Genomic DNA, 24,706 nt, shown 5'->3' with positions numbered 1-24,706 from the left:
AAGTTTTAAAAATATTTAACTATCTTTTAAAATAAATTTTTAAATAATTAAAGGTAAAAGATCCAGTTATTGACACTTGCAATTTTATTTTAATTAAAGAAAATCAACTCTTATAAATTAATAAATATAATTTTTGAATAGTAAATTTAAATTATTTTTTTAATTTTTTTAATTAGAATAAAATTGCAAGTGTTAATAATTGGGCCTTTTACTTTAAATTAAAAAAAAAAATCAATGAGCAAATCTGTGAGCCATATTAGCACTACGATAAACATTTCTTCCTCTCAAAACCAGCTCCTGACACGGAGACTTATGAGTATCTTCAGTAGGCTCGTCATCAGCAGCCCTCAGTTGGATCAAAAACATGCGTCTAGGTCTGTCAGAAAGATTCAAGTACGATCCATGAAGAGTCAAGTAAGTAAAAGCGATTATCTCTCCCTTTTCAGCGCTAACTGGAGTGGCTTTGGACAGCGGATACTTTTCAGGATCTACGTAATGGTAAGCTTCGTTCTTTTCATCAATAATTTTCTTCGGAGGAAGAGGTCCCAACTTGTGGCTTCCAGGGTAAATAGCCAGCCCGCCGTTCTCTGGAGTAGTGTCATCAAGATGAATGAAGACTGCTAGCATGGTGTGCTTCTTGTGAGGGAAGTACGGGTAGTCTTGGTGCATTAAATAGGGAGCTCCTTTCTCTGGTGGCTTGATGTGAGCTTTGGTATGGTGCAAAAGAATGTCCTTGGTGCCCATGATGTCTTCCATTGCGTCTAACAAATTGGAGTTTGTTATCACGCGGGTGAAAACTGCGCTGTGCATCTGGAGGTTGTGGATGGATTTTACCTGAAGAAATTAATTGATAGAAATTATCTATGTTATTAAGAGAAGAAAAATTTTGTGTTCAGGATAGTCATACGATAAAATCGGTTTTTACACGCTTTATATTAGCTTCACTTGTATGTCAGTTTGTCAGTTTGTCAGTATGTCAGTATGTAACTCTCCGTGGGTAATCTGCGCGCCTGCGGCCTTCCTTGGTTCTGGTAGCCGTTTCTCAGGCTCCCTCTCCGAAATCGAACTCTGATTCCCCGTATTTATAATATTTATAAATAATTATTTTTTATTAGCTTCACTTGTATGTCAGTATGTCAGTATGTCAGTATGTAACTCTCCGTGGGTAATTTGCGCGCCTGAATATTTTTGATAATCAACAAATAATAGTTTAAAAACTAAAAATCACGCTTTTATAAATAAACCAAACTAAAAGTAAAAATAAATAATAGTTTAAAAAGTAAAAACACGCTTTTTATAGAAAACCAAACTAAAAAATAGAAAATAAATTTATATTAAGAATAGTGTTAAAATTTCAATAAATATAAATTAATAATAGTGTAAATAAAAAAAATGTATTTTATTTTATAAAAATGGTTGGGTTCTTTTTAAGATATTATCAAAATGATAATCACTCTACTCATATCTGTCAATAAAATATTTATAACTATTGACACCATGCACCTCACGCTTTTAAAATAAAATACATTTTTTTTTATTTACACTATTATTAATTTATATTTATTGAAATTTTTAACACTATTCTTAATTTAAATTTATTTTCTATTTTTAGTTTGGTTTTCTATAAAAGTGTTTTTAGTTTTTTAAACTATTATTTATTGTAGTGAACTTTAGTGTCATTGCAAATGTCTTGATTTAAATTTGTGCATTTTCAATGTTTCATATTATTCTCACCGATAGTCAATTTATTATGATAAAGTATTTAGGCGGCATTTGAAAATTCTCTATCTCTAGATACATAATGAAGAAATGACCTTGTATCTTGTGAACTATTGACATTTTTAAAGATATAAGCTCATCCCGATGTTACACTCATCGAGAGCTTTCATTTGAGTACCCACATCAATTTTTCATATATACATATATATAATATATATTTTAAAGATATAAGTTCATTTTGATGTTACACTCGTCAAGAGCTTTCATTTGAGTACCCACATGCATTTTTGATATATTTTTCATATATACATATGAATAATATATATATATGAATGATATATATGATATATATGGGTCATTCCACCAAATAAGAACATTTTTACGGGGCGACCCTCGCGGATTATGTTTAAAATTTATGGAGGTGTTCTCTATCATAAGACAAAAATTCCCTGAGAGTTTTAGCTCTTAATACGCAGCAGTCTTGAAGTTATGATTTTTTGAAATTTTGGAAAAAATTTTTTTTCAACTTTTTCGTCAATTTTTCTGATATGAAAAACATTTTTTAAAAAAATTGACAAACATTGTATTTTGTAGGAAAAATTCTCAGCTTTTGAATGAAAATATTAATTCTTTCATAAACTCATCAGAATACCCTTAAAAATCGAATTAAAGTGGAAAAATGGATTTTTTTCGGTGTGCAGCCCAAAATTCTTCAAATTTGAATTTTTTTCCTGAAAGCTGAGAGTTTTTTACACAAAATATAGCGTTTTGCCGATGTGCATATTTTTTGTTTCGTCACAATTAAATTAAATGTTAGATTCACTATGCAGTAATATAATTCAGAATAGTAATATAATTTTCTCTTTAAGGTAGTTGTAGCGTGATAGGCATTTCAACAGAAAATTATAAAATTTTTTTTATCGAAAGATAAATATATTAATAATTCACTACCAAAATTTCAGATCAATTGACCGATTGGGTTGTAGAATCTCAGCCAATTTACAAAAATTTATTAAATAAATTATTTTGTAACAATCCAAAAGAATCGTACTTTTCCAGAATGTGCAATAGTTGTCCAAATAATGAAGAAATCGCTGATTATTTTCGTATGTCGTTTAATGAATCTGATGTTAATGAAATCCAATATAAAATGTGGACATCAACAGACCGTTGTACTATTGTGAATGTTACTTCAGATTCCGAAGACTTCATCGAGACTTTAGTGACGCAACTTGATAAGCTTTTGAAACATGATTTTATTGCGAAAACACAAAGTCGATTTTTTTCTGATACAAAACTAAATTTAAAGAGCGGGGAATTCGCCGTAGTATTTGACTTTGCGGAAAATTATGCATTCGTTGTGCAGGAAGCAGCTTAAAGCTTTCATTCGAATAATGATCAAGCTACTATATTTCCAATGGTGATTTATTATAACGAAAATGATACTATTAAGCATTTGAGCTTTGTTGGTATTTCAGATTGTCTTAAGCACGACACAGTTTTAATTTATTTATTTCAAGAGCAATTGATTGCCTTTCTTAAAAAGAAGTTTGCTGTCATCAATACGATTTTTTACTTCTCTGATGGAGCTCCACAACAATTCAAAAACAAGAAAGCATTTACAAACTTATGTTATCATTATGCTGACTTCGAAATCAACGCTGTGGCATTTTTTTGCAACTGCCCATGGCAAAGGACCATGCGATGGTCTTGCGGGTTAATTAAAACGATATGCTGCTAGAGCTTCATTACAAATGAACAATAAAGAGCATATACTGAAACCACAAGATTTGTTTTCCTGGGGAACGAAAAATTTTACAAGCGTTGACTTTACTTTTATTGCTAATGACGATTATTTAATAAAAAAAATGTGTTAGACGTACGATATTCTCAATCGAAAACGGTGAAAGGTACACAGTCATTACACACTTTTGTGCCTTTTGTAACGTTCTAGCGAATTTCGAAATTTATTTGACGGTTCTTAGAAATTATTTTTATTAAATAAAACCTCGATTATTCCGTTGCAAGAATTATTTAACGGAGTGACGAGGAGATAAAGAAATTCTGCGAACGCCATCGCGACTCGAATTCAAAACTCATGACGCTGCATGAGATTCGGGCCTCGATGGTGTTCACTAGGGTAACCTGAGATGCGGCGTTGCGACATTTAATTATTAAAATCTATTGTACTGGATGCAAATCCAGAGGAGTCTGCCCTGAGCAATCAGGCGACAATCATCTTGGGGCTCCGGACGTATGTCCGGTGCCATCTGGCCCAAATTATATAATTAATTAAACAATTTACTTTAATTTTATATAATCGTGTGTATTATTTTAAATATAATACCCTTAATAATTATTCTAAAAATTTATAGAGTATCGAAGAGCAGGGTGCGCCTGGAATCTATAGATCTCCTATAGACACCTGCCTGGTAAATTATAAAAATATGAGCTGGAAAATCCAGAACGTACCGCTTTAAAAGATGAAATTGGTTATGCTTTCATTAAAACTGTGTCCACATCTCAAAAAAGTTCAAAAATAAAAGTATTTTAATTATAATGAATTTGCGTTTAATTTAATTGTGACGAAACAAAAAATATGCACATCGGCAAAACGCTATATTTTGTGTAAAAAACTCTCAGCTTTCAGAAAAAAAAATTCAAATTTGAAGAATTTTGGGCTGCACACCGAAAAAAATCAATTTTTCCACTTTAATTCGATTTTTAAGGGTCTTCTGATGAGTTTATGAAAAAATAAATATTTTCATTCAAAAGCTGAGAATTTCTCCTACAAAATACAATGTTTGTCAATTTTGTTTAAAAATGTTTTTCATATCAGAAAAATTGACGAAAAAGTTGAAAAAAAATTTTTTCCAAAATTTCAAAAAATCATAACTTCAAGACCGCTGCGTATTAAGAGCTAAAACTCTCAGGGAATTTTTGTCTTATGATAGAGAACACCTCCATAAATTTTAAACATAATCCGCGAGGGTCGCCCCGTAAAAATGTCCTTATTTGGTGGAATGACCCATATACAAATATATAAAATATATGAAAAATTGATGTGGGTACTCAAATGAAAGGTCTTGATGAGTGTAATGTCAGGGTGAGCTTATATCTTAAAAAATGTCAATAATTAAGAACTGATTTTGCTATTTTGTCAACTAATGATATTTTTGAAAATATAAGCTCATCCTGAAGTTACACTCATCAAGACCTTTCATTTGAGTGCCCACATCAATTTTTCATATATTTATATATATTATATATATGTATATATGTATATATGAGAAATATATGAACATGCATGTGGGTATTCAAATGAAAGCTCTTGATGAGTGTAACATCGAGATGAGCTTATATCTTAAAAAATGTCAATAATTAAGAACTGACTTTGCTATCTTGTAAAGTATTGACATTTTTAAAGATATAAGCTCATCTCAACATTACACTCATCAAAACCTTTCATTTGAGCACCCACATCAATTTTTGATATATTTATATATATTATATATATATATATATATATATATATATATATATGTATACATGAAAAATATATCAAAATGCATGTGAGTACTCAAATGAAAGCTCTCGATGAGCGTAACATCGGGATGAGCTTATATCTTGAAAAATATCAATATTTAAGAAAATAAAGTGCAATTTATGCATAGCGACTGCAAGGTTGCTAGTTAGAATAATTAATAAAAAAAATTTCTGAAGGCTTACAGTAACGTTGCGGTTGCCAGATAAATTCTTCATGTCATTTCCAGCCCAAGCTGACTCCAATCCTGCCAAGTCTTCCCGTCTTTTGCGCTCGAACAATTCGTCGTACTCAGCAGACATTTCTTCTATTTCTTTTGGAGTAAATACATTGGTAAGTTTTACGTATCCCTTGTCCTGCCAACATTTCTTCTGTTCAGGAGTGCAAAACTTAAGTTTGTTCATTTTTATTTTATTTATGATCAACTTTAAGTTAGTTTTACTTTAAAGTTTATCGCTCGCGATTGAAGACTAATCAGAGATCCGATAATAGAGCTATTAAATAATAATCTTCCCACTCGGATGTAATTATTTGTCAATAATGTACGAGATAGTGGAAAAGTTGGATGTTACGGTAATCGATTGCAAGGTTTTTTTTATGAAAAGTCACAATTTTATCTGCATTGACATCCGACCTTCGATATTAATTTATTACAATTAAACCTAAATTATTCCATTCTTAAATTTAAGAATATTAAAAAAATATATTCATTTTTTTATTTCATATCATGAAAATTGTTAATTTTTTATTATTTATTCATTTATAAATCTTTTATTATTTTAAGTTTTATGGCTAAGTGACAATATTTTCGCTAGATGTTAAATCACAAAAAAAATATCATTTTTTTTAATATTGACACTCGACCTTGAATATTCAATTCACTACAATCAAATATAATTAAAAAAAAATTGAGATAAAAATTTAGCTGAATCGATTACATATAAATTATATAACACATTTGTAGGCGCGTAACATTAAATTTGATATTTCTTGACTTTAAAAATATATTTTTATATTTTTTTTAGCTTTATAAAATTATCATTAATATAAATGACGAAATCTTAGTTAAAAATGTCGAAATCCTCATTAAAAAGCTTAATAAAAATATAAAAATATCAAACAGTCTTTAAATAGTTAACAGTTTAAAAAAATTGTGTCTAATTGATAATGGTTATCTTAAAAATTTAAATCCTTTAACAGATTCCCTGGACTGGTACCAAAGATATGAGTCTTCTGGTCTATTGCAATTTCTTCTGTCAAGCTCATCGTTTTCTAGACCTTCAACAAGTTCTCGCTGATCGTCGTTGTACACCCTCACTAAATTATCACACTTGCAGTCTATTATGAAGTCATCGTGGTACAAGTTAATAGTAAAACACGTGCTCGAGTAGACTGGCAAATTGTACTGAGGTTTGGGCATGAAATAGTCAGATCTGGCATTCGTATCGCTTTTCTGAAGCAATATGAAGGTGTTGGTCAAGCCTAGGGGCACTGTCATTGCTTCTTGGAACTCTGGACTCTCAACTAAGGATCTGGATAAATTGAAAATAAAATAATTAATTTTATTAATAAAATATTTTATAGTTTAAAAAATGTTTTTATGATAATAACATTAGCAGTAATTATTTTTTTTTTATAATTTAATTATTTTAATTACGTAATAATAAATAATTATTTTATTATAATTTAATTACTTAATAATTTTTTTTTTGATAGTTTAATTAGAAATAAAAAAATATTTTTTTTTAAATTGCACTTATAATTTTACAAATTTTTTACATGTAGAATTTTTTCTTTTAATTTTTTTGATAAAAAAAATTCTAAAAATTTTTAGATATCTACTAATTTTATTTTTATAAATTAATATAAAAAATAATATTAAAGTCAGCTGACATCTGTCAATTTTTTTTTATTTTTATAATAAATCAATGATAAAAAAAAATGTTTTTTAATTTTAGTATCATTATAAAGATAAAAAAAATAATTATTTTTTTTTATAATTTAATTATTTTAATTAAATAATAATATATAATTACTTTATTATAATTTAATTATTTAATTACTTTTTTTTGATAATTTAATTAGAAATAAAAAAATATTTTTTTTTTAACTGCACTTATAATTTTACAAATTTTTTACATGTGAAATTTTTTCTTTTAATTTTTTTGATAAAAAAAATTCTAAAAATTTTTAGATGTCTACTAATTTTATTTTTATAATAAATCAATGATAAAAAAAATATTTTTAAAAAATATAATTTTTTTTATTTTCTAAATGAGAAATTTTTTCATCAAAATTTTTCCATACTACTTTTTTTTATAAAAATCCAAAAAAATTAATATACGACTATTAATTTTAGTATCATTATAAAGATAAAAAAAGTAATTATTTTTTTTTTATAATTTAATTATTTTAATTAAATAATAATATATAATTACTTTATTATAATTTAATTACTTAATTATTTTTTTTGATAACTTTATTAGAAATAAAAAAATATTTTTTTTAAATTGCAGTTATAATTTTTCAAATTTTTTACATGTGAAATTTTTTCTTTTAATTTTTTTGATAAAAAAAATTCTAAAAATTTTTAGATGTCTACTAATTTTATTTTTATAAAATAATATAAAAAATGATATTAAAGTCAGCTGACATCTGTCAATTTTAAAAAATTTAATTTTTTTTATTTTCTAAATGAGAAATTTTTTCATCAAAATTTTTCTATACTACTTTTTTTATAAAAATCCAAAAAAATTAATATACGACTATTAATTTTATGACACTAAAGTTAGCAGACGTCTAAAAGTTTTTTAATTTTTTTAATTAATTAAATTACCACTAAAAAAATATTTATAAAAAAATGCACTTATAGTTTTTAAAGTTTTTTACATGTGAAAATTTTTTTTTTAATTGTTTAATTGAAATTTTTTCAATAAAAAAATTTATAAAAATTTTGAAATGTCGGCTAACTTCATTTTCATATTAATTTTAGTATCATTAAAAAAAATAAAAAAAATTTTAATTGACACTTACTTCATTAAAGAAAGAAGCGGTTTTCTAAAAGAATGTTGATGCTCCACATGTTTTTTGCTACTCAAAATAATTCCAGGTAATTTAAGTTTCAAACAAAACTTCGGAGTGATTGTAGTAGCACCAATAACCACAACAACTTCTCTTACATCGCACCCAGATAAATGTAACTGCGATGACAACTGGGAGGTCATGTTGTCCAGAGTATTAAATAGTGATTTAGTAGAATTAAAATTTCGGTCCGAGGGTTTTATTTTAGTTTGAAACTTCACTAGAGTATCAAAAGAAAATGGTATTTGCTGCTTTTGAAACAATATATACTTTATCAGTTCAATAATTATTTTCGAACAGGATTCACTTGTCAGAGGTTCTTCCAATTTGACAGCTATCGACGTTTCTTTTTGTTTGTTTTTTGATGCCATTATTTAATTAAATTTAAATAAATTTTGACGTCGAAATTTTAAATTTTATTCATAACCTCTACAGCTCTACTAGATTTATTGAACTTCACAATATCACTTCTTTTATTAAATAAATAATCATTTATAAAAATAGGAAATTTTTACACGTGTTTATTATTTAAAAAATTATTTTTCGAATGATTATTAATAAAATTTTTAAATAATGCAATTTTCAACAAGTAATTATTATTTGTGTGATGACAACAACCAGGAGCGCGAGTTTTGTTATGGTAGAACAGCTCCCTCTGGGTTGAAATGCCGAAACAAAAATTATTTTAGTAGGTATTTGATTTTAGAGTTTTTGTAACAAATAAATTATAGCAAAATAAATAATAGTTTAAAAAAACTAAAAACACGCTTTTTATAGAAAACCAAACTAAAAAATAGAAAATAAATTTAAATTAAGAATAGTGTTAAAAATTTCAATAAATATAAATTAATAATAGTGTGAATAAAAAAAATGTATTTTATTTTAAAAAAAGCGTGAGGTGCATGGTGTCAATAGTTATAAATATTTTATTGACAGATATGAGTAGAGTGATTATCATTTTGATAATCCACTTTTATAATTTAGATGAAAAATATGAAAATATATCATGTAACCAAACTATTCGTAACGTGATTGGTCGAATATATCATAAGCATGAAAATATATGCAAACTCTATAGTCAGGCGCGCGCTTGCGCGCGCAAATTTAAATTCTAGTAATTTTTTAATTTCCGAAATTTGGGGACAAAAACCGAACTTAGCCGAGAATTAGTCTTCTTTACCGATCGTTCAATTCCGAGTCCGGACGAAGAAACCCGACGAGTGAGTTTTTAGTTTTTAGTTATGGAGGGTAGAGATAAGGAGGACCGTCTCTGTGTATGAAAAGCGTCCGTCTGAATGCTATAAATTAGGGCAGCGCCACAGTAGCATCAGAGTAAATTTTAAAGGAAGCGCCAAAAGTTATTAGAGTAGGATAGAGAAATGAACAAGGAAAGAAAAACTTCCGCTTTGTTATGGCGCACTTTTTAAAATACGCATAAAATAGGAAACAATATGTAATTTTTTTCTTACGTATCGTATTTCAACGTTTAATTAGTAAATACTAAAAAAATAAATATATAAGTAAGATGAAAAAATTGCATGTTTACAATTAGAGAACAAAAGTTCATGAAAACAAAAATGAAAAAAAAATAAGTTAACTTAAGTGTTAGTTTTTAGATTAAAATTTTTTTTTCAATAAATCATAAAAAACATAAAAAAATTGTCATTTAAAAATATTTTTATTGGCTTAAAAAAATAATTAAACTTTTAAAATTCGCAAATTTAAATGTATCAATCATAAAACGAGATTTACACACAATAAACGTATATCAATTTACAACAATGAAATATACGAATTAACATGAACATTATTAATAATAAATAAAATATGCAAATTTTTTAAAACCACGAGTCATTTATTTAAGATAGTAATTTGGCATTTTTTCGATTCATCTTTGTTTTAGTTTTGGCTGCATCATAGCGCTTATTTTCTGATTTAGCCAAAAAATGAGCGCGCATAACAATATAAATATCAATAACTTTTTTAGTTAATTTATTTTTATGTTCAACGCACCCAACTCTCAATAAATCTTTTTTTTTTAGTTCTTCAGATATTTCGGAAATAGTTTCAATATTAGGAAGACCTTTACTGACAGCTCGTAAAACACACTCTTCTAACTGCTTTGTGAGATTAAATAATTGATCGCTTGCAAAACGTAATCCATCGTATAAATTCATCTTACAAATAACATCATTTCGCTGTAATTCTTTACCAGCATCAGCACTCATCTCTATAGCTTTCATACAATCCTTACATGTTACAGTCTTTTTCAACTTGCGAACTAAGTAACCAGCAATGTATGACTGGACGGCCTCACTGGTTTTGGCCTCGTTATAATCATGGTCCTTGTCTATTGAAGAGTCTTCATCTGATGGCCCAGGACCTTCCAACATATCATCAATAGTTCGAAGCCACTTATCTTTGCCTCCTTCTTCCGGAGAAGTTAAAACTTCCTTAGATTTGATTAGACTTTTTAGAACTTCTGTCCCTGAAACATTACATCCTTTTGGTGGACGTATTAGAGAGAAGGTAGATGCTAATCGATAAACTTGGGCAAACATTTTAGGATCGGGGTGATCATTTCCTCCACATGAATATCTCATGACTGAAAAAAATCTCTGAAATGAAAGACAAATGAATATTCATTAAAAAATAGAACGAATCGTATGATGTGTGGTTATGTGATGTCTTTATGTATAACTACCTCCAAAGGATCTTGAGATAAAGTTGCTGTCATCAAAAACTTATAATCACATGCATTTTTGAGCATATCCAAAATTTCAAGCGTTGCCCGTAAGGTTACTTTTAATCCCAATAAAGTACTTCTTGAAACTGGTATTTTTTTCCCAAGCTCTTTTTCCCAATCTTCAAGAAATTGTAGGAATTCAAGAATTGCCTGAAATATGTAAATGTAAAATAAGTACGAAACTTCAAAATAATTAAATAAATCATTGATAAAAAAATTCATATATTATAAAAGCAACGAAACATTGTGCCAAAAAATGATTTTTTCAGCTTATATTATGCATACACCAGAAAGCCACGTAACATTAACCACAAATACAAGCACAGCAAAAGAAAATCTTAGAAATCATTTTAAAATATTCTCAACCTACAATATTTCAAATTCTATTAGTTTAACAAAACTACTTATTATATGACACATAAACGAACGTTTGGCATCGAGTACTTGACAGTTTTTGCAGGGTACCAATTGCTGTGATTGTAGAGCCAAAGCTTCCTCGAGTGCTTTGATTCCAATGAAACCTACAAATTTTAAATTTCGAATGATTATGTATTGTTTTATAAATATTCTTACCTGCTTTTTTTTGCAATCATCTTTTGCATACAAAGCATCTCTTGGTATACGTGATGACATCGCTTCGATTAAATTGAAAAGTAGGTGAATAAATTTTTGGGTTGCAGTTGAATCTTTTAATTTCTCGCACGTTGGTTGAAAATGAGCCATCGCAACGGCAACTCTATGATCGAATACCTATAATTATGACAAATACACTATAATAATCGTTACATATAATTAATAGATATAAATGTTGAGATATACATACTTGAGTAGCAAGAGGAACATTCATTGCTTGAAAGCCTTTTGGTTTCAAATGAGCTGGTGTCAACTTGTAAGCAATTTTCATATTTGGCTGGCGATAATTTTCTTCCTCTAGAACAGCTTCCCAATGTTGTTTTCTCACAGTTCCATAAGGGGTCTGAAAAGGTTATAGTTATAATAATGATAACTATTGCCTAGATCAATTCACCAAGATAAATATAACTTGTCTATTTAACCTTGAACTCATGTAGTTTATCATCTAAGGTAGATGTTCGGAAGCATTTAATTAAATGGTGAAAATCTGAAATCATCCATAAACGGCGCGAGCTGTCGCAGGGATGTTCACAGCTAATGTTAGATTCGTCTATACCGAATATTTTCCACACCCCTCGATTCCATGATGCGCCATCCATAACGACAGCATCGATATTGATTTCGCTATTTTCCATTAGCACAATGCATTCCAAGATAAGCTTATGTAATGGTTGACTTTTGCAAGCATTCTTTGAGAGAAAGCAACCTAATGCTTGGACCCATCGACCTCTGAAAGGTACAAATTTAAAGACCAAAGCATGATCTGCCGTTGTATTTTTTAAATCATCCGGAGTGTGGTTTCCCAGGTCAACAAAACCACAAAATTTCATAGATTGACTATCAAAAAAAACGCCTTCACTGAGTTTCATCTCATCGACCAAAAGAACTCCTCGTTTTTCCCCTTTTTCCATTATTTCACACCTTTCTTTTAATCCAGAAAAAGTAGCAGGTTGAAATCCGTAGGCAGAACAACTAATTTTTCTTATGAATTTATTTAATGTATCAATAGATGGAAGAGGTAAAATATTCCTCTGACGTAAAAATTGATACGTATTCCTGCTTTTTAAACGAATCAATATACACTCGTATATCCACTCTAACGTATATCGTCGACCTTTGGCATTTCGTTTCTTCGCGGCTTCAAAGCACGAATTTACCGCATTCTGAAATTCTGTAGGTAATTCGTTAATCGCTTTTTGTACTAATGCTTCCGACTTCTTAGCACACTCGGACTTGGCCATAAATATTTTATCTTTCAGTTGAATTTTCTGTAAATAAATCATAAAAATGTTAACAATTTCATACGTCATCAAGGAAAGAATAATAAAATAAAATTTGTTGTATTACGGAATTCATGACATAGTTGAGGCTTTATAATTGATTAACCTTGATGGTCGTGCTAAGGTAACCATTCTTCGAGGTTTGAATATTATATAAGTAATATTAACGTTCTATTATAATTAAAATGAGTAATAGTTATTGCAAATTAACAGTAATATATCAGCGGCTTGTTCGAACGAAAATAAATGATTACTCCATCAATTAAAGTGAAAAAAAATCTCGAAGTTTTACATATTAGTCTTCACACAAAATTTTTAGGAGTAGAAGTAATTATTACACAAACAATTAATATATAAAATTAAAATGTTCAAAATTATTTATTTACTTCAAAATTTCTGTAAAGTATGTCATTCAAGTGCCGCTGAAAAAAAATACGCTATAAATTATTATTAATATTAGTTAACCTATGGTATAATTAAAGTCAAAATTATAAACCTATTAATTATCGTATCAAATTTTTATTTTTGGACACATAATGTACACAAGTAAACGAAAAAAAATTTTTTAATTTTTTTATTAATGTGCGACTTGTAAAATATAAAACTCTCATCTATTTTCTTGTAATTTGAATGAAAGAATACAAATTTTATGTACATATCTTTCATTACGCTAGAATTAATGTACAATTACTATTTCATGTACAACTTTTATGTACAAATCTTAACTATTTTAGAAGCAATGTTAATGGTAGATTAAAATGTAAAAACCGATTCAAAAATTATTGAAAAATATTGAAGATACAAATACTATTCATGATTCTCATTGAAAAATACTCATCGATTAATAATATTGTTTTGCAATATGGATTTACACATTTTTAAACTAAAATTGCAAAGAATCTTGGAAATAGTTTATACTACACTAGTCGCAAAAATTCGAAGGGCCTTCAAAATATCTGCATTTCAATATTGCAATACGAGCTTTAAAACATTTCGTTTTGTAATGTCATTGAGCACTATATTCATAGATAATTCAATTTCCGAAAAAAATAACACCCAATGAATTGCAAGTTGTGAAAGCATGATAATTATTTAAATTTCCTTCAATTTCAGTGACGAAGTGTATTTGTATGTTATTAATGTCAAAAATAGAAGACCAATACGGAATTGAATCAAATTTTTCCATAACCAATGCCAATACGGAATTGAATCAAATTTTACCATAACCAATGCCAATACGGAATTGAATCAAATTTTCCCATAACCAATGCCAATACGGAATTGAATCACATTTTCCCATTACCAATGTTCCTGGTTGATCACAGATTACTGACCAGAGTGTAAATAACGGTATCCGTAGCTAATGAAGCCTAGCTAAAGGCAGACATGTAATTAAAATTCAACATGTACAGCACAGAAGCATATCGACTAAATCTAATACTTTTCATTTTGTAACTTTATATTATATTATAGTTATTATTTTATTTAAGCACTCCTTAGCTAGACTCTATTACCCTTTGGTATGATACATTGTGAAATTTTCATAGCATTATAATGTCTTAAATTTAACATATACTGCGAACTTATAACGTTAAGAATGACATGCTGCTTCAGTTAAAAAAAAATAATATTGTAGTTTATAAAACTTACCGTTAATTTTAGACGTTTACATTGTTTAACAAGATTTGAAGCACGTCTCTTGGTAGCAGTTGTTCTCTCCAAATTAATAAAAGTAGATTTACTTTTACGGTTCTGTAACCGATTTCGTAACATTCGACAGGATTTACACCGTGGATTTGGTTGATTTCTTATATAAGCATCATCACCAACAATCGTACCTTTACAAATTTTCGAATACCTGAAAATTGATGTTATTATTAATATTATATCGATATAAAACCGTCAATGAGTAGCTCATACATTTGATCATGTAGAAATAAATCAATCTAACCTGTTACTATCAATTTGAGTGCCAACGCATAGTGGCCATCGTTCTACGGATTTTAAGTAATCGTAAATATTACTATGTGAATCAATTTTGTCGTTCAGAATCAATTCTTCATTATTACGAAAAATAACCTGCAATTGGATAGTAATTAATAATTGTCGCAAAAAAAAAAAAAAAATATATTTACTCGTACATAAATTAATACTTACAGTAATTGATTTATCCTCATTTAAACGTAAGCGGTTTGTGATCCGCTCAGTTGTTGGATCCATTCGCATAAATTCAGGTCCATTTGGTTTATCTCCGTACATCCAAAACGGTGGTAGTGCTATGAATTTATTAAGATTGTCCCTAAAATTCTCTGATTGGGTACTTGCTTCGGTTTCCTGGTGATTCTTTAAATCATAGTGTGCTTGTTGACTTAACAGTGGTTCGTCCAAATCTTTTTCAGTTTGTACATTGTCATCCATAAAATTATTAGAAACTTCCTGATTTACTAATACTTTCTGTTGTTCTACATTGTTTTCTTGTACTTGATACTGCTGTTCGTCTTCAGAGTGATTGCAATGGAAGTTTGGTTGTTGCTGTTCATGTACGGTACTCGCCAGGAGTTCATATGCTGGTATGGGAATGAACTGATGTTCGATAGTTGGTAAAGCTTCATTTCTGAGTATTTTTTTCCCTGTAGGAAAAATCTTGAGCTCTCCTTTTATAAAAAACTTTTCATACGTTTTTATGTGCTCTTCTTTAAAATGAAGATGACAAACAAAATCGGAAGCTTTCAATTCAATGCCCAATGAAGTTTTCCAATTTTGTAATCTCGCAGGTGTCTGTGAATTTATGTAAACAAAAAATGTAAATGTGTTGGCTTAATAAAAAAATTTTAAAAATAAAGGATCGTTAATAAAGAAAATATTTAATGAAAAATTATTTTACATACGTTTACTTGAAAATATGAAACTGACTGAGGCAAATTATTTTTTGTACTTTTTAATTTACGCCCACTTGGACAACTTTTCACCACACAAACTTTGCCCATTATTGTTTTATTGTTTTTGAAAATTGTTATTACAATAAACCCTGAAAATTATTTAACGTTCACAAAAATTAAATCACTCTTCAAAATTGCTTACAATGGTTATTTCAGGTTATATTTACTAAAATATTTGAGACTACGTAAATAGTAGAGGTGTTTAATACTCTACTGTAACTAACTACTCTAGTCACGGAAAATATTAAATTTTATAACTCGGCTCACTTCAATTCGTCTACGATTGCTACATTCACACCTACTCTGAATATGCACGAGCGCCATTCTGGAAGATTGTTGAACTGTTATTTCAAGCTTACAGCTGGACACTTTTTCAGATTGTCCCCCATACAAGACAGTTCTCCTTATCTCTACCCTCCATATTTTTAGTTCAGTGTGTTTCTCGATAGTGACTACCAGGCAGAGTTTAACTAAATATATAAATAACTGAAAACACAAAACACAAGTAAAAATAAATTACCGAAATGGCGGAAGGAAAAGCAAGACGTGTTGCCCAAACAGAAGATTTATCAAACGTTGAATTTGAAACCAGTGAAGATGTTGAAGTTATCAATACGTTTGATAATATGGGACTGCGTGATGAATTATTACGTGGGATTTACGCTTACGGTAAGCTAATAATTTTTTCTTTAAATTTTGTTGAAAAATTCTAACCTAAAAAAATGTTTTATTTTTTATGAAGTTAAATAATAATTTTTGTCTTTGTAGGTTTTGAAAGACCATCTGCTATTCAACAGAGGTCCATAAAACCTATGATGAAAGGCCGAGATGTGATAGCACAAGCTCAATCCGGTACTGGTAAAACTGCAACTTTCTCTATTGCCATTCTCCAGTCCCTGGACACTCAAATCCGGGAAACACAAGTCCTAGTTCTCTCGCCGACTCGTGAGTTAGCGGTTCAGATCCAGAAGGTAATTCTTGCTCTAGGAGATTTTATGAATGTCCAGTGTCATGCTTGTATTGGTGGGACTAACCTCGGAGAGGATATCAGGAAGTTGGATTATGGACAACACGTTGTCTCTGGAACTCCTGGGCGTGTTTTTGGTAAATATTATTGTCTTAAAATAAATTAATATACTTAGAAAAAAAAATCAAGTAAAAAATTTTGAAGAATATCTTATTGAAGATTAAGTTAGCATGATATGAAAATTAATTTAGCAGATATTTGATAATTTTAAGAATTTTTTTAACAAATAAATTATGGCGAAAAAAAAGTAGAAAAAAATGGCACGTAGAAATTTTAAAAAATAAATAATGCAATTTTTTAAAAATAATTTTTTGGAAAAAATTTACTTGTTAGAAAAAATTGAAAAATGGCTAAGTGACTGCTAACTTTAATGTCATTAAATTAGTTGACATCTGATAATTTTTAGAATTTTTTTTATTTAACAAATCATTTTAAAAAAAATTTTATTTGTAAAAATCTTGAAAAACTATACATACAATTTTTTTTTAATAATTTATTGGTTATAAAAATTCTAAGAATAGTCAAATGTTGTCTAATTTCAGTATCATAATTATTAAGTGTTATTGATTTTAAATTATCAACTATATTAATAAATTTATTTAGATATGATCAAGAGGCGAACACTCAGAACCAGAGCCATAAAGATGCTAGTACTTGACGAGTCTGATGAAATGTTAAACAAGGGATTTAAGGAACAAATTTACGATGTGTATCGTTATTTACCTCCAGCGACACAAGTTGTGCTTGTATCTGCTACGTTACCACACGAAATTCTTGAAATGACTTCCAAGTTTATGACTGATCCTATTCGTATTCTCGTTAAACGGTAAATATAATTTTATTGCTTTTTACTTATGGGGCATTCCATAGTGACTGGTGGGACATTTGGCTCTGGAATTCCATAAATTATAAGCTACAATTATGTGACTGAAACGTATACTATAGTAAAATGTATCTTATAATATAGAAGAATAACTAATTAACAACATCCCTTCGTTAAAAACCTCAATTACTTTTTAAGTTTCTCGTAATTATCGTTTGACTGAGTGTGACTGGTGGGACATCGAGAAATCCTTCTCTCTTACCGCAGAATACTTAAAGTCGAATTTCAGTTCGACCACTAAACTTTTAAAAAATATTTCCTTCTCAATACAAAATTTATCCTACAAACATTCAATATTATAAAGAATTAGACTGATTACCTACGTAGAAACAATTGAAAAGATTGTTTTTTATTGTGACTGGTCGGACAAGTACCAAATGTTTACATCAAGTTGTTTATTAATAAATAATAGTTTAAAAAAACTAAAAACACGCTTTTTATAGAAAACCAAACTAAAAAATAGAAAATAAATTTAAATTAAGAATAGTGTTAAAAATTTCAATAAATATAAATTAATAATAGTGTAAATAAGAAAAAAATGTATTTTATTGTAAAAAAAGCGTGGGGTGCATGGTGTCAATAGTTATGAATATTTTATTGACAGATATGAGTAGAAAGATTATCATTTCGATAATATCTTAAAAAGCACCCCACTCTTTTTTAAAAATAAAATACATTTATTTCTTATTTACACTATTATTAATTTATATTTATTAAAACTTTTTACACTATTCTTAATTAAAATTTATTTTTTATTTTTTAGTTTGGTTTTTTATAAAAAGCGTGTTTTAGTTTTTAAACTATTATTTATTTTTTACTTTTTAGTTTGGTTTATTTATAAAAGCGTGATTTTTTACTTTTTTTAAACTATTATTTGTTGATTATCAAAAATATTCAGGCGCGCAAATTACCCACGGAGAGTTACATACTGACATACTGACATACTGACATACAAGTGAAGCTAATAAAAAATAATTATTTATAAATATTATAAATACGGGGAATCAGAGTTCGATTTCGGAGAGCGAGCCTGAGAAACGGCTACCAGAACCAAGGAAGGCCGCAGGCGCGCAGATTACCCACGGAGAGTTACATACTGACATACTGACAAACTGACAAACTGACAAACAAACTGACATACAAGTGAAGCTAATATAAAGCGTGTAAAAAGACTTTTATGTTATTTCAACCTTTGAAACATTATTGTTTATATATTTAATTAAAAATTATTTAAGATAATTAGAAAAACACAAATAAAGGATTTAGCATGCTGACAACACGTTCTTGATAAACTTAGGTGTTAATTAATAACGAACATAAACAAAATTTGTTCCTTAAACTATAATAATAAATATTTTAAGGTAGTTGTAGTGTGATAGGCATTTCAACAGAAAATTATGAAATTTTTTTTATTGAAAGATAAATATATTAATAATTCACTACCAAAATTTCAGATCAATTGACCGCACCGTTTTTGAGTAATTAATTTTTGAAATTGCATCTTTTACACGTAGCGGTATAGAGAGATGATAAAGTTAGTATGAAATCTTTGGCCCACTCGAGTGGTATGGAAGATTTCAGACTAACTTTACCATCTCTCTATACCTCTACGTGTAAAAGATACAATTTCGAAAATTAATTACTCAAAAACGGTGCGGTCAATTGATCTGAAATTTTGGTAGTGAATTATTAATATATTTATCTTTCAATAAAAAAAATTTCATAATTTTCTGTTGAAATGCCTATCACGCTACAACTACCTTAAACTTTTTATTAATTTTATCAACCGTGATTTTATTATAATTCTTCTAACCCGTTATCACCTATTCGGTCATTTTCATGCTAGTATAAATCTAATTTCAAGTGGATGGAAATTTCCATCTTCACTAACAATTTGAGACAATTCGTCTTCGGACAGTTAGGTCGATTAGATGGGCAACCATCGAACTTGAACACTAGTTAGCTGGTGAATGCTAGTATCTGTTCGACTATATGTTAAGTATTAACGATGGAAAGCTACTGAGAATAAAGGGCAACTTTGAAAAAATCCATGAAAAATTAACCAAGCCAGGTTCGATTCATGAATCTTAGGAGAATAGTAAATATGTATGTACTCAGAAAAATATACAAGAAATAAAGTGAGAATAGTAGAAGATTCATAAATAAGGATGACATGCAAAATCGTGTAGCATTCTACATTTTTAAAATTAAATAATGTTGTGAAGCGGGAAAGAATAAGAGTTACGGCAAGTATTACGTGAAGCGTCAATTAGTGATTATTTCGGTTAAAAAAAAAATTTCATCATTTAATTGAAGATCACTAAGAGAAATAAAGCTTTAAATTTCAGTACTTTAACTAAATTTTATCATGCATTGACTAGAAGCCAGTGTCCCACCAGTCACATGTGACTGGTGGGACATATTTTAAATGATCTTCAAAACTATATTTTGGATTTTTTGACAATTATAAGAAGTTTAAATCATTTTTAACATGTTTATTGTTACTTCTACAGAGAAAAAAAATTGAACAATTCAGATTTGAGGTTGGGAAAACCACTTTTCTATCTTTTTGCGTGATTGGTGGGACATGTGATGAGCTTATGTTCAAATACGAATTATAAAAAAACTAACGTATCTTTTCGTTTGAATCAAACATAATTATTTTCTTTATTTAATTCTTCTTCTTAAATACAATGAATCACTAGCTGGAATTGATAAGATGATTTAAAAAACGTGTTACCGACTTAAACAGCATTCGGCCCGGATACCAGTTAGTACGACTGAAAAGTTACTAGGAGAGAAAAATCGATTTTCTTATTGATTAAAAAAAATTTTCTTTACAAATTCGTAAAATATAGACTTTTAATAATAAATTAAGACTAAATTAGAATTAACTAGAGAAATTTTAAAATCTTAGTCATTTTCCCATTTCGCATGGAATGCCCCTTGTACACCTCAGTTCTTACAAGGCTGATCTCCCTCTTTCTCTTAGCATTTACGCTTTATTTGATTTTTTTCATATTGGGCCTATTTTTATAATTTTCAATCTATTTTCTAAATTTTATTAATTTAAAAATTTATTTTATAAATTTTTATTAATTTAAAAATTTATTTTCTAAATTTTTATTAATTTAAAAATTTATTTTCTAAATTTTTATTAATTTAAAAATTTATTTTCTAAATTTTTATTAATTTAAAAATTTATTTTATAAATTTTTTTTAAATAATTTTTTTTTTTTTTTTTTTTTTTTAATTTGTTTAAAGTCGCATAAACTACTAAGGTCATGAGCGACTACGGTAGGGGGTAAACTTTTGAAATTGGAACTCGTTTTATTTTTTGGGCTGAGCAGAATAATACACTTAAATATTGAAAATATTCATTGGTGTACGCCGGACTCGAACCCGGTCCAATGATTTGGTAAGCAAGGGCCGGATCCGATAGGGCTACTGCGCGCCTAATTTTATTTTATAATTTTTTTTAATTAAAAAATTTATCATTCTAGTGATGAGTTGACACTCGAAGGAATAAAGCAATTCTTCGTAGCAGTAGAACGTGAGGAATGGAAGTTTGATACATTGTGTGATTTATATGACACATTGACCATTACCCAGGCTGTTATTTTCTGCAATACTAAACGCAAGGTCGACTGGCTTACAGAGAAGATGCGAGAGGCTAATTTTACAGTTTGTTCAATGCATGGAGATATGCCTCAGAAAGAGCGTGATAACATTATGAAAGAATTCAGATCTGGACAGAGGTAACTATTGATTAATTATTAATTATTTTTATAATAATTTATTAATATATTAATAATTGTTTTTTGTTTTTTAGCCGTGTTTTAATTACAACAGACGTCTGGGCACGTGGTATTGATGTTCAACAAGTATCATTAGTTATAAATTACGACTTGCCCAACAACCGTGAGTTATACATCCACCGAATAGGCAGATCAGGTCGTTTTGGACGTAAAGGTGTCTCTATAAACTTTGTCAAGACTGACGACATTCGTATTCTCCGGGATATTGAACAATATTATTCAACGCAAATTGATGAAATGCCGATGAACGTCGCTGATTTAATTTAAACATTTTCTATCACTCTGATAACACTAAAAATAATTAATCACTTAATTATTATCACTAATTGTATTTTTAATGAACTTACAGTTTCAACTGTGGTAAAAAATTCCAACAAATATATGTCTAGAGATAAAATTATCAACTTATGTATAATCAAGTATTTAATTTAATATGTATTGTATTGAAGTTTTTTTATAATTATCATTTCTTCTTTTTTTTTTTTTTAATGTTAAATCAGATGTTTATGTGCTTTAGGAAATATTGTAATTTCTAAGGTGGAGAATTAAAAATATTTGGAGTAAAAATTAAGTGAAGAGTTTAATTTAATGAACTGTATATTATCTCAATTTTTTTTTCTTTTGCAAATCATTAAGCATTAAGATATTTTTTAAAAATATAAATACTCTTTGCAACTATTGGAGGTATGTTAATTTTTATTATTTAATACTTAAAAGATTATAAATTAATAAAACTAACAACCTTAACTATGTGACTGCCGTGACTTGTGAACTATAAATAAATAAAATTTTGCATTACTAAATAATGACTTTTGTTAAATTGCACTGTACTTTCTTAAATATTAACGTTTTTAAAGATATAAGCTCATCCCGATGTTACACTCATCAAGAGCTTTCATTTAAGTACCTACATGCATTTTGATATATTTTTCATAAATACATACATATAATATATATATAATGTATATAAATATATGAAAAATTGATGTGGGTACTCAAATGAAAGGTCTCGATGAGTGTAACATCGGGATGAGCTTATATCTTTAAAAATGTTAATCGTTGACAATATAGCAAAGTCAGTTCTTAAATATTAACGTTTTTAAAGATATAAGCTCATCCCGATGTTACACTCATCAAGAGCTTTCATTTAAGTACCTACATGCATTTTGATATATTTTTCATAAATACATACATATAATATATATATAAATATATGAAAAATTGATGTGGGTACTCAAATGAAAGGTCTCGATGAGTGTTACATCAAGATGAGCTTATATCTTCAAAAATATTATTAGTTGGCAAGATAGCAATGTTAGTTTTTAATTATTGACATTTTTTAAGATATAAGCTCATCCCGATGTTACACTTATCAAGAGATTTCATTTGAGTACCCTCATGCATTTTGATATATTTTTCATAAATACATATATATAATATATATAAATATATGAAAAATTGATGTGGGTACTCAAATGAAAGGTCTCGATGAGTGTTACATCAAGATGAGCTTAAATCTTCAAAAATATCATTAGTTGACAAGATAGCCATGTTAGTTCTTAATTATTGACATTTTTTAAGATATAAGCTCATCCCGATGTTACATTTATCAAGAGCTTTCATTTAAGTACCCACATGCATTTTGATATATTTTTCATAAATACATATATATAATATATATATAAATATATGAAAAATTGATGTGGGTACTCAAATGAAAGGTCTTGATGAGTGTTACATCAAGATGAGCTTATATCTTCAAAAATATTATTAGTTGGCAAGATAGCAATGTTAGTTTTTAATTATTGACATTTTTTAAGATATAAGCTCATCCCGATGTTACACTTATCAAGAGATTTCATTTGAGTACCCTCATGCATTTTGGTATATTTTTCATATATACATATATATAATATATATAAATATATGAAAAATTGATGTGGGTACTCAAGTGAAAGGTCTCAATAAGTATAATGTCGGGGTGAGCTTATATCTTTAAAAATGTCAATAGCTCACAAGATAAAAAGTAATTTCCTTATTATGTATCTAGAGATATTTTTAATGTAGCCTAAATATTTATCATAATAAATTGAATATCGGTGAGAATGATATGAAACCTTGAAAAAGTACAAAATAAGGTCAAGACCTTTGCAATGACACTAAATTTCACTAAAAAAACCGATTTCATCATATGAATATCCTCGACACAAAATTTTTCTCATTCTTTTAAAATCTTATATTTTTCTCACCATAGTATTTGACAAACTTTATAAAATGTGACTAAATACAATTGTCCACTGGAATATTCTGAAAAATTAAAATTAAAAATATTTATTAGTTAATTTTTTAAGAAAAAAAAAATTATTTGAATTAAAAATATTAAAAAGAAGAATATAAAATTAATTCAAAAAAATTTCCAAATATTTTTTGTTATTAACACATTAATAACAAAAAAAAAGAATTAATTATCATTACTTCTTTTTTTTTATTTCGACTAAAATAATTATAATTTGAAGTACTGTAATTCTAAAAGAAGAAATAAATAAAGTAGAAAGTTGAGAATGAAGTTAAATGTGATTCAATGTATTATCCAGACTTTTTTTTTTCTTATTTCAAAAGTCGCGGGTAATTGTTAAAATTAATTAACAAGATTGGGTGTGTTAGTGTGTGAGAATGGTTTAACATGAGAGTAAACATCGGAGATGACGCGCAAGCGTTTTGCTTTGGGAAAATTAATCTGCTCGGTCAGTATCAGAGCCCCGCGTGTGCAGTAAAAGAGTAGAGAGAGTTTTAAGAAATCAATAACAACCCCAACTCTAATGGTACTCTGTGTCTATTACTGTACTATGTACTGTTCACAAGTACTACATATAATAGAGCAAATTGTTATATTTACTGCACCACGGAACGTCAACTATCGACTTCAGATTCTTAATTAATTTCTTTTTTAAAACTTTGTATACAAGTGTCTACAAAACGTCGATGTTAAATATTTAATATACTTACTTATATTAAAATGTCAAATAATAATAATAA

General features: G+C 28.1%; 3 protein-coding genes across 3 annotated transcripts; 1 reads left to right on the top strand and 2 right to left on the bottom strand.

Annotated features, from left to right (window-relative positions):
* Positions 1-202: 202 nt before the first annotated feature.
* Positions 203-5,755, bottom strand: LOC123260068 (probable alpha-ketoglutarate-dependent hypophosphite dioxygenase). The gene is made up of 2 exons (XM_044720994.1): positions 5,449-5,755; positions 203-834 (listed from the first exon to the last, which is right to left on the bottom strand). Exons 1-2 carry the CDS (start codon positions 5,665-5,667, stop codon positions 232-234), a joined length of 822 nt encoding a protein of 273 aa, XP_044576929.1. The 5' UTR covers positions 5,668-5,755; the 3' UTR covers positions 203-231.
* Positions 5,756-6,386: 631 nt separating this feature from the next.
* LOC123260056 lies at positions 6,387-8,975 on the bottom strand. Its single transcript, XM_044720984.1, has 2 exons — positions 8,297-8,975; positions 6,387-6,795 (listed from the first exon to the last, which is right to left on the bottom strand). Exons 1-2 carry the CDS (start codon positions 8,713-8,715, stop codon positions 6,435-6,437), a joined length of 780 nt encoding a protein of 259 aa, XP_044576919.1. The 5' UTR covers positions 8,716-8,975; the 3' UTR covers positions 6,387-6,434.
* Positions 8,976-16,371: 7,396 nt separating this feature from the next.
* LOC123260045 (eukaryotic initiation factor 4A-III) lies at positions 16,372-22,241 on the top strand. The gene is made up of 5 exons (XM_044720978.1): positions 16,372-16,611; positions 16,711-17,046; positions 17,573-17,795; positions 21,356-21,610; positions 21,685-22,241. The coding sequence occupies exons 1-5, from the start codon at positions 16,467-16,469 to the stop codon at positions 21,935-21,937; spliced, it is 1,212 nt and encodes a 403-aa protein (XP_044576913.1). The 5' UTR covers positions 16,372-16,466; the 3' UTR covers positions 21,938-22,241.
* Positions 22,242-24,706: the final 2,465 nt, after the last annotated feature.

This window comes from Cotesia glomerata, linkage group LG1, assembly GCF_020080835.1.
Source record: "Cotesia glomerata isolate CgM1 linkage group LG1, MPM_Cglom_v2.3, whole genome shotgun sequence".
NCBI classification, from domain to species: Eukaryota; Metazoa; Arthropoda; class Insecta; order Hymenoptera; family Braconidae; genus Cotesia; species Cotesia glomerata.
Note: the sequence above shows the minus strand (reverse complement) of the source record. Positions and strands in the feature narration are given on the sequence as shown.

What these genes read in the sequence shown, in the direction of transcription:
- LOC123260045 (XM_044720978.1), top strand. Translation starts at nt 16,467, where the DNA reads ATGGCGGAAGGAAAAGCAAGACGTGTTGCCCAAACAGAAGATTTATCA. An exon ending in AACTCCTGGGCGTGTTTTTG is followed by an intron (nt 17,047 to 17,572) that starts GTAAATATTATT and finishes AAATTTATTTAG; the next exon opens with ATATGATCAAGAGGCGAACA. An exon ending in GAATTCAGATCTGGACAGAG is followed by an intron (nt 21,611 to 21,684) that starts GTAACTATTGAT and finishes TTTGTTTTTTAG; the next exon opens with CCGTGTTTTAATTACAACAG.
- LOC123260068 (XM_044720994.1), bottom strand. Translation starts at nt 5,667, where the DNA reads ATGAACAAACTTAAGTTTTGCACTCCTGAACAGAAGAAATGTTGGCAG. An exon ending in CTGGCAACCGCAACGTTACT is followed by an intron (nt 835 to 5,448) that starts GTAAGCCTTCAG and finishes TAATTTCTTCAG; the next exon opens with GTAAAATCCATCCACAACCT.
- LOC123260056 (XM_044720984.1), bottom strand. Translation starts at nt 8,715, where the DNA reads ATGGCATCAAAAAACAAACAAAAAGAAACGTCGATAGCTGTCAAATTG. An exon ending in CCGCTTCTTTCTTTAATGAA is followed by an intron (nt 6,796 to 8,296) that starts GTAAGTGTCAAT and finishes CAATTTATCCAG; the next exon opens with ATCCTTAGTTGAGAGTCCAG.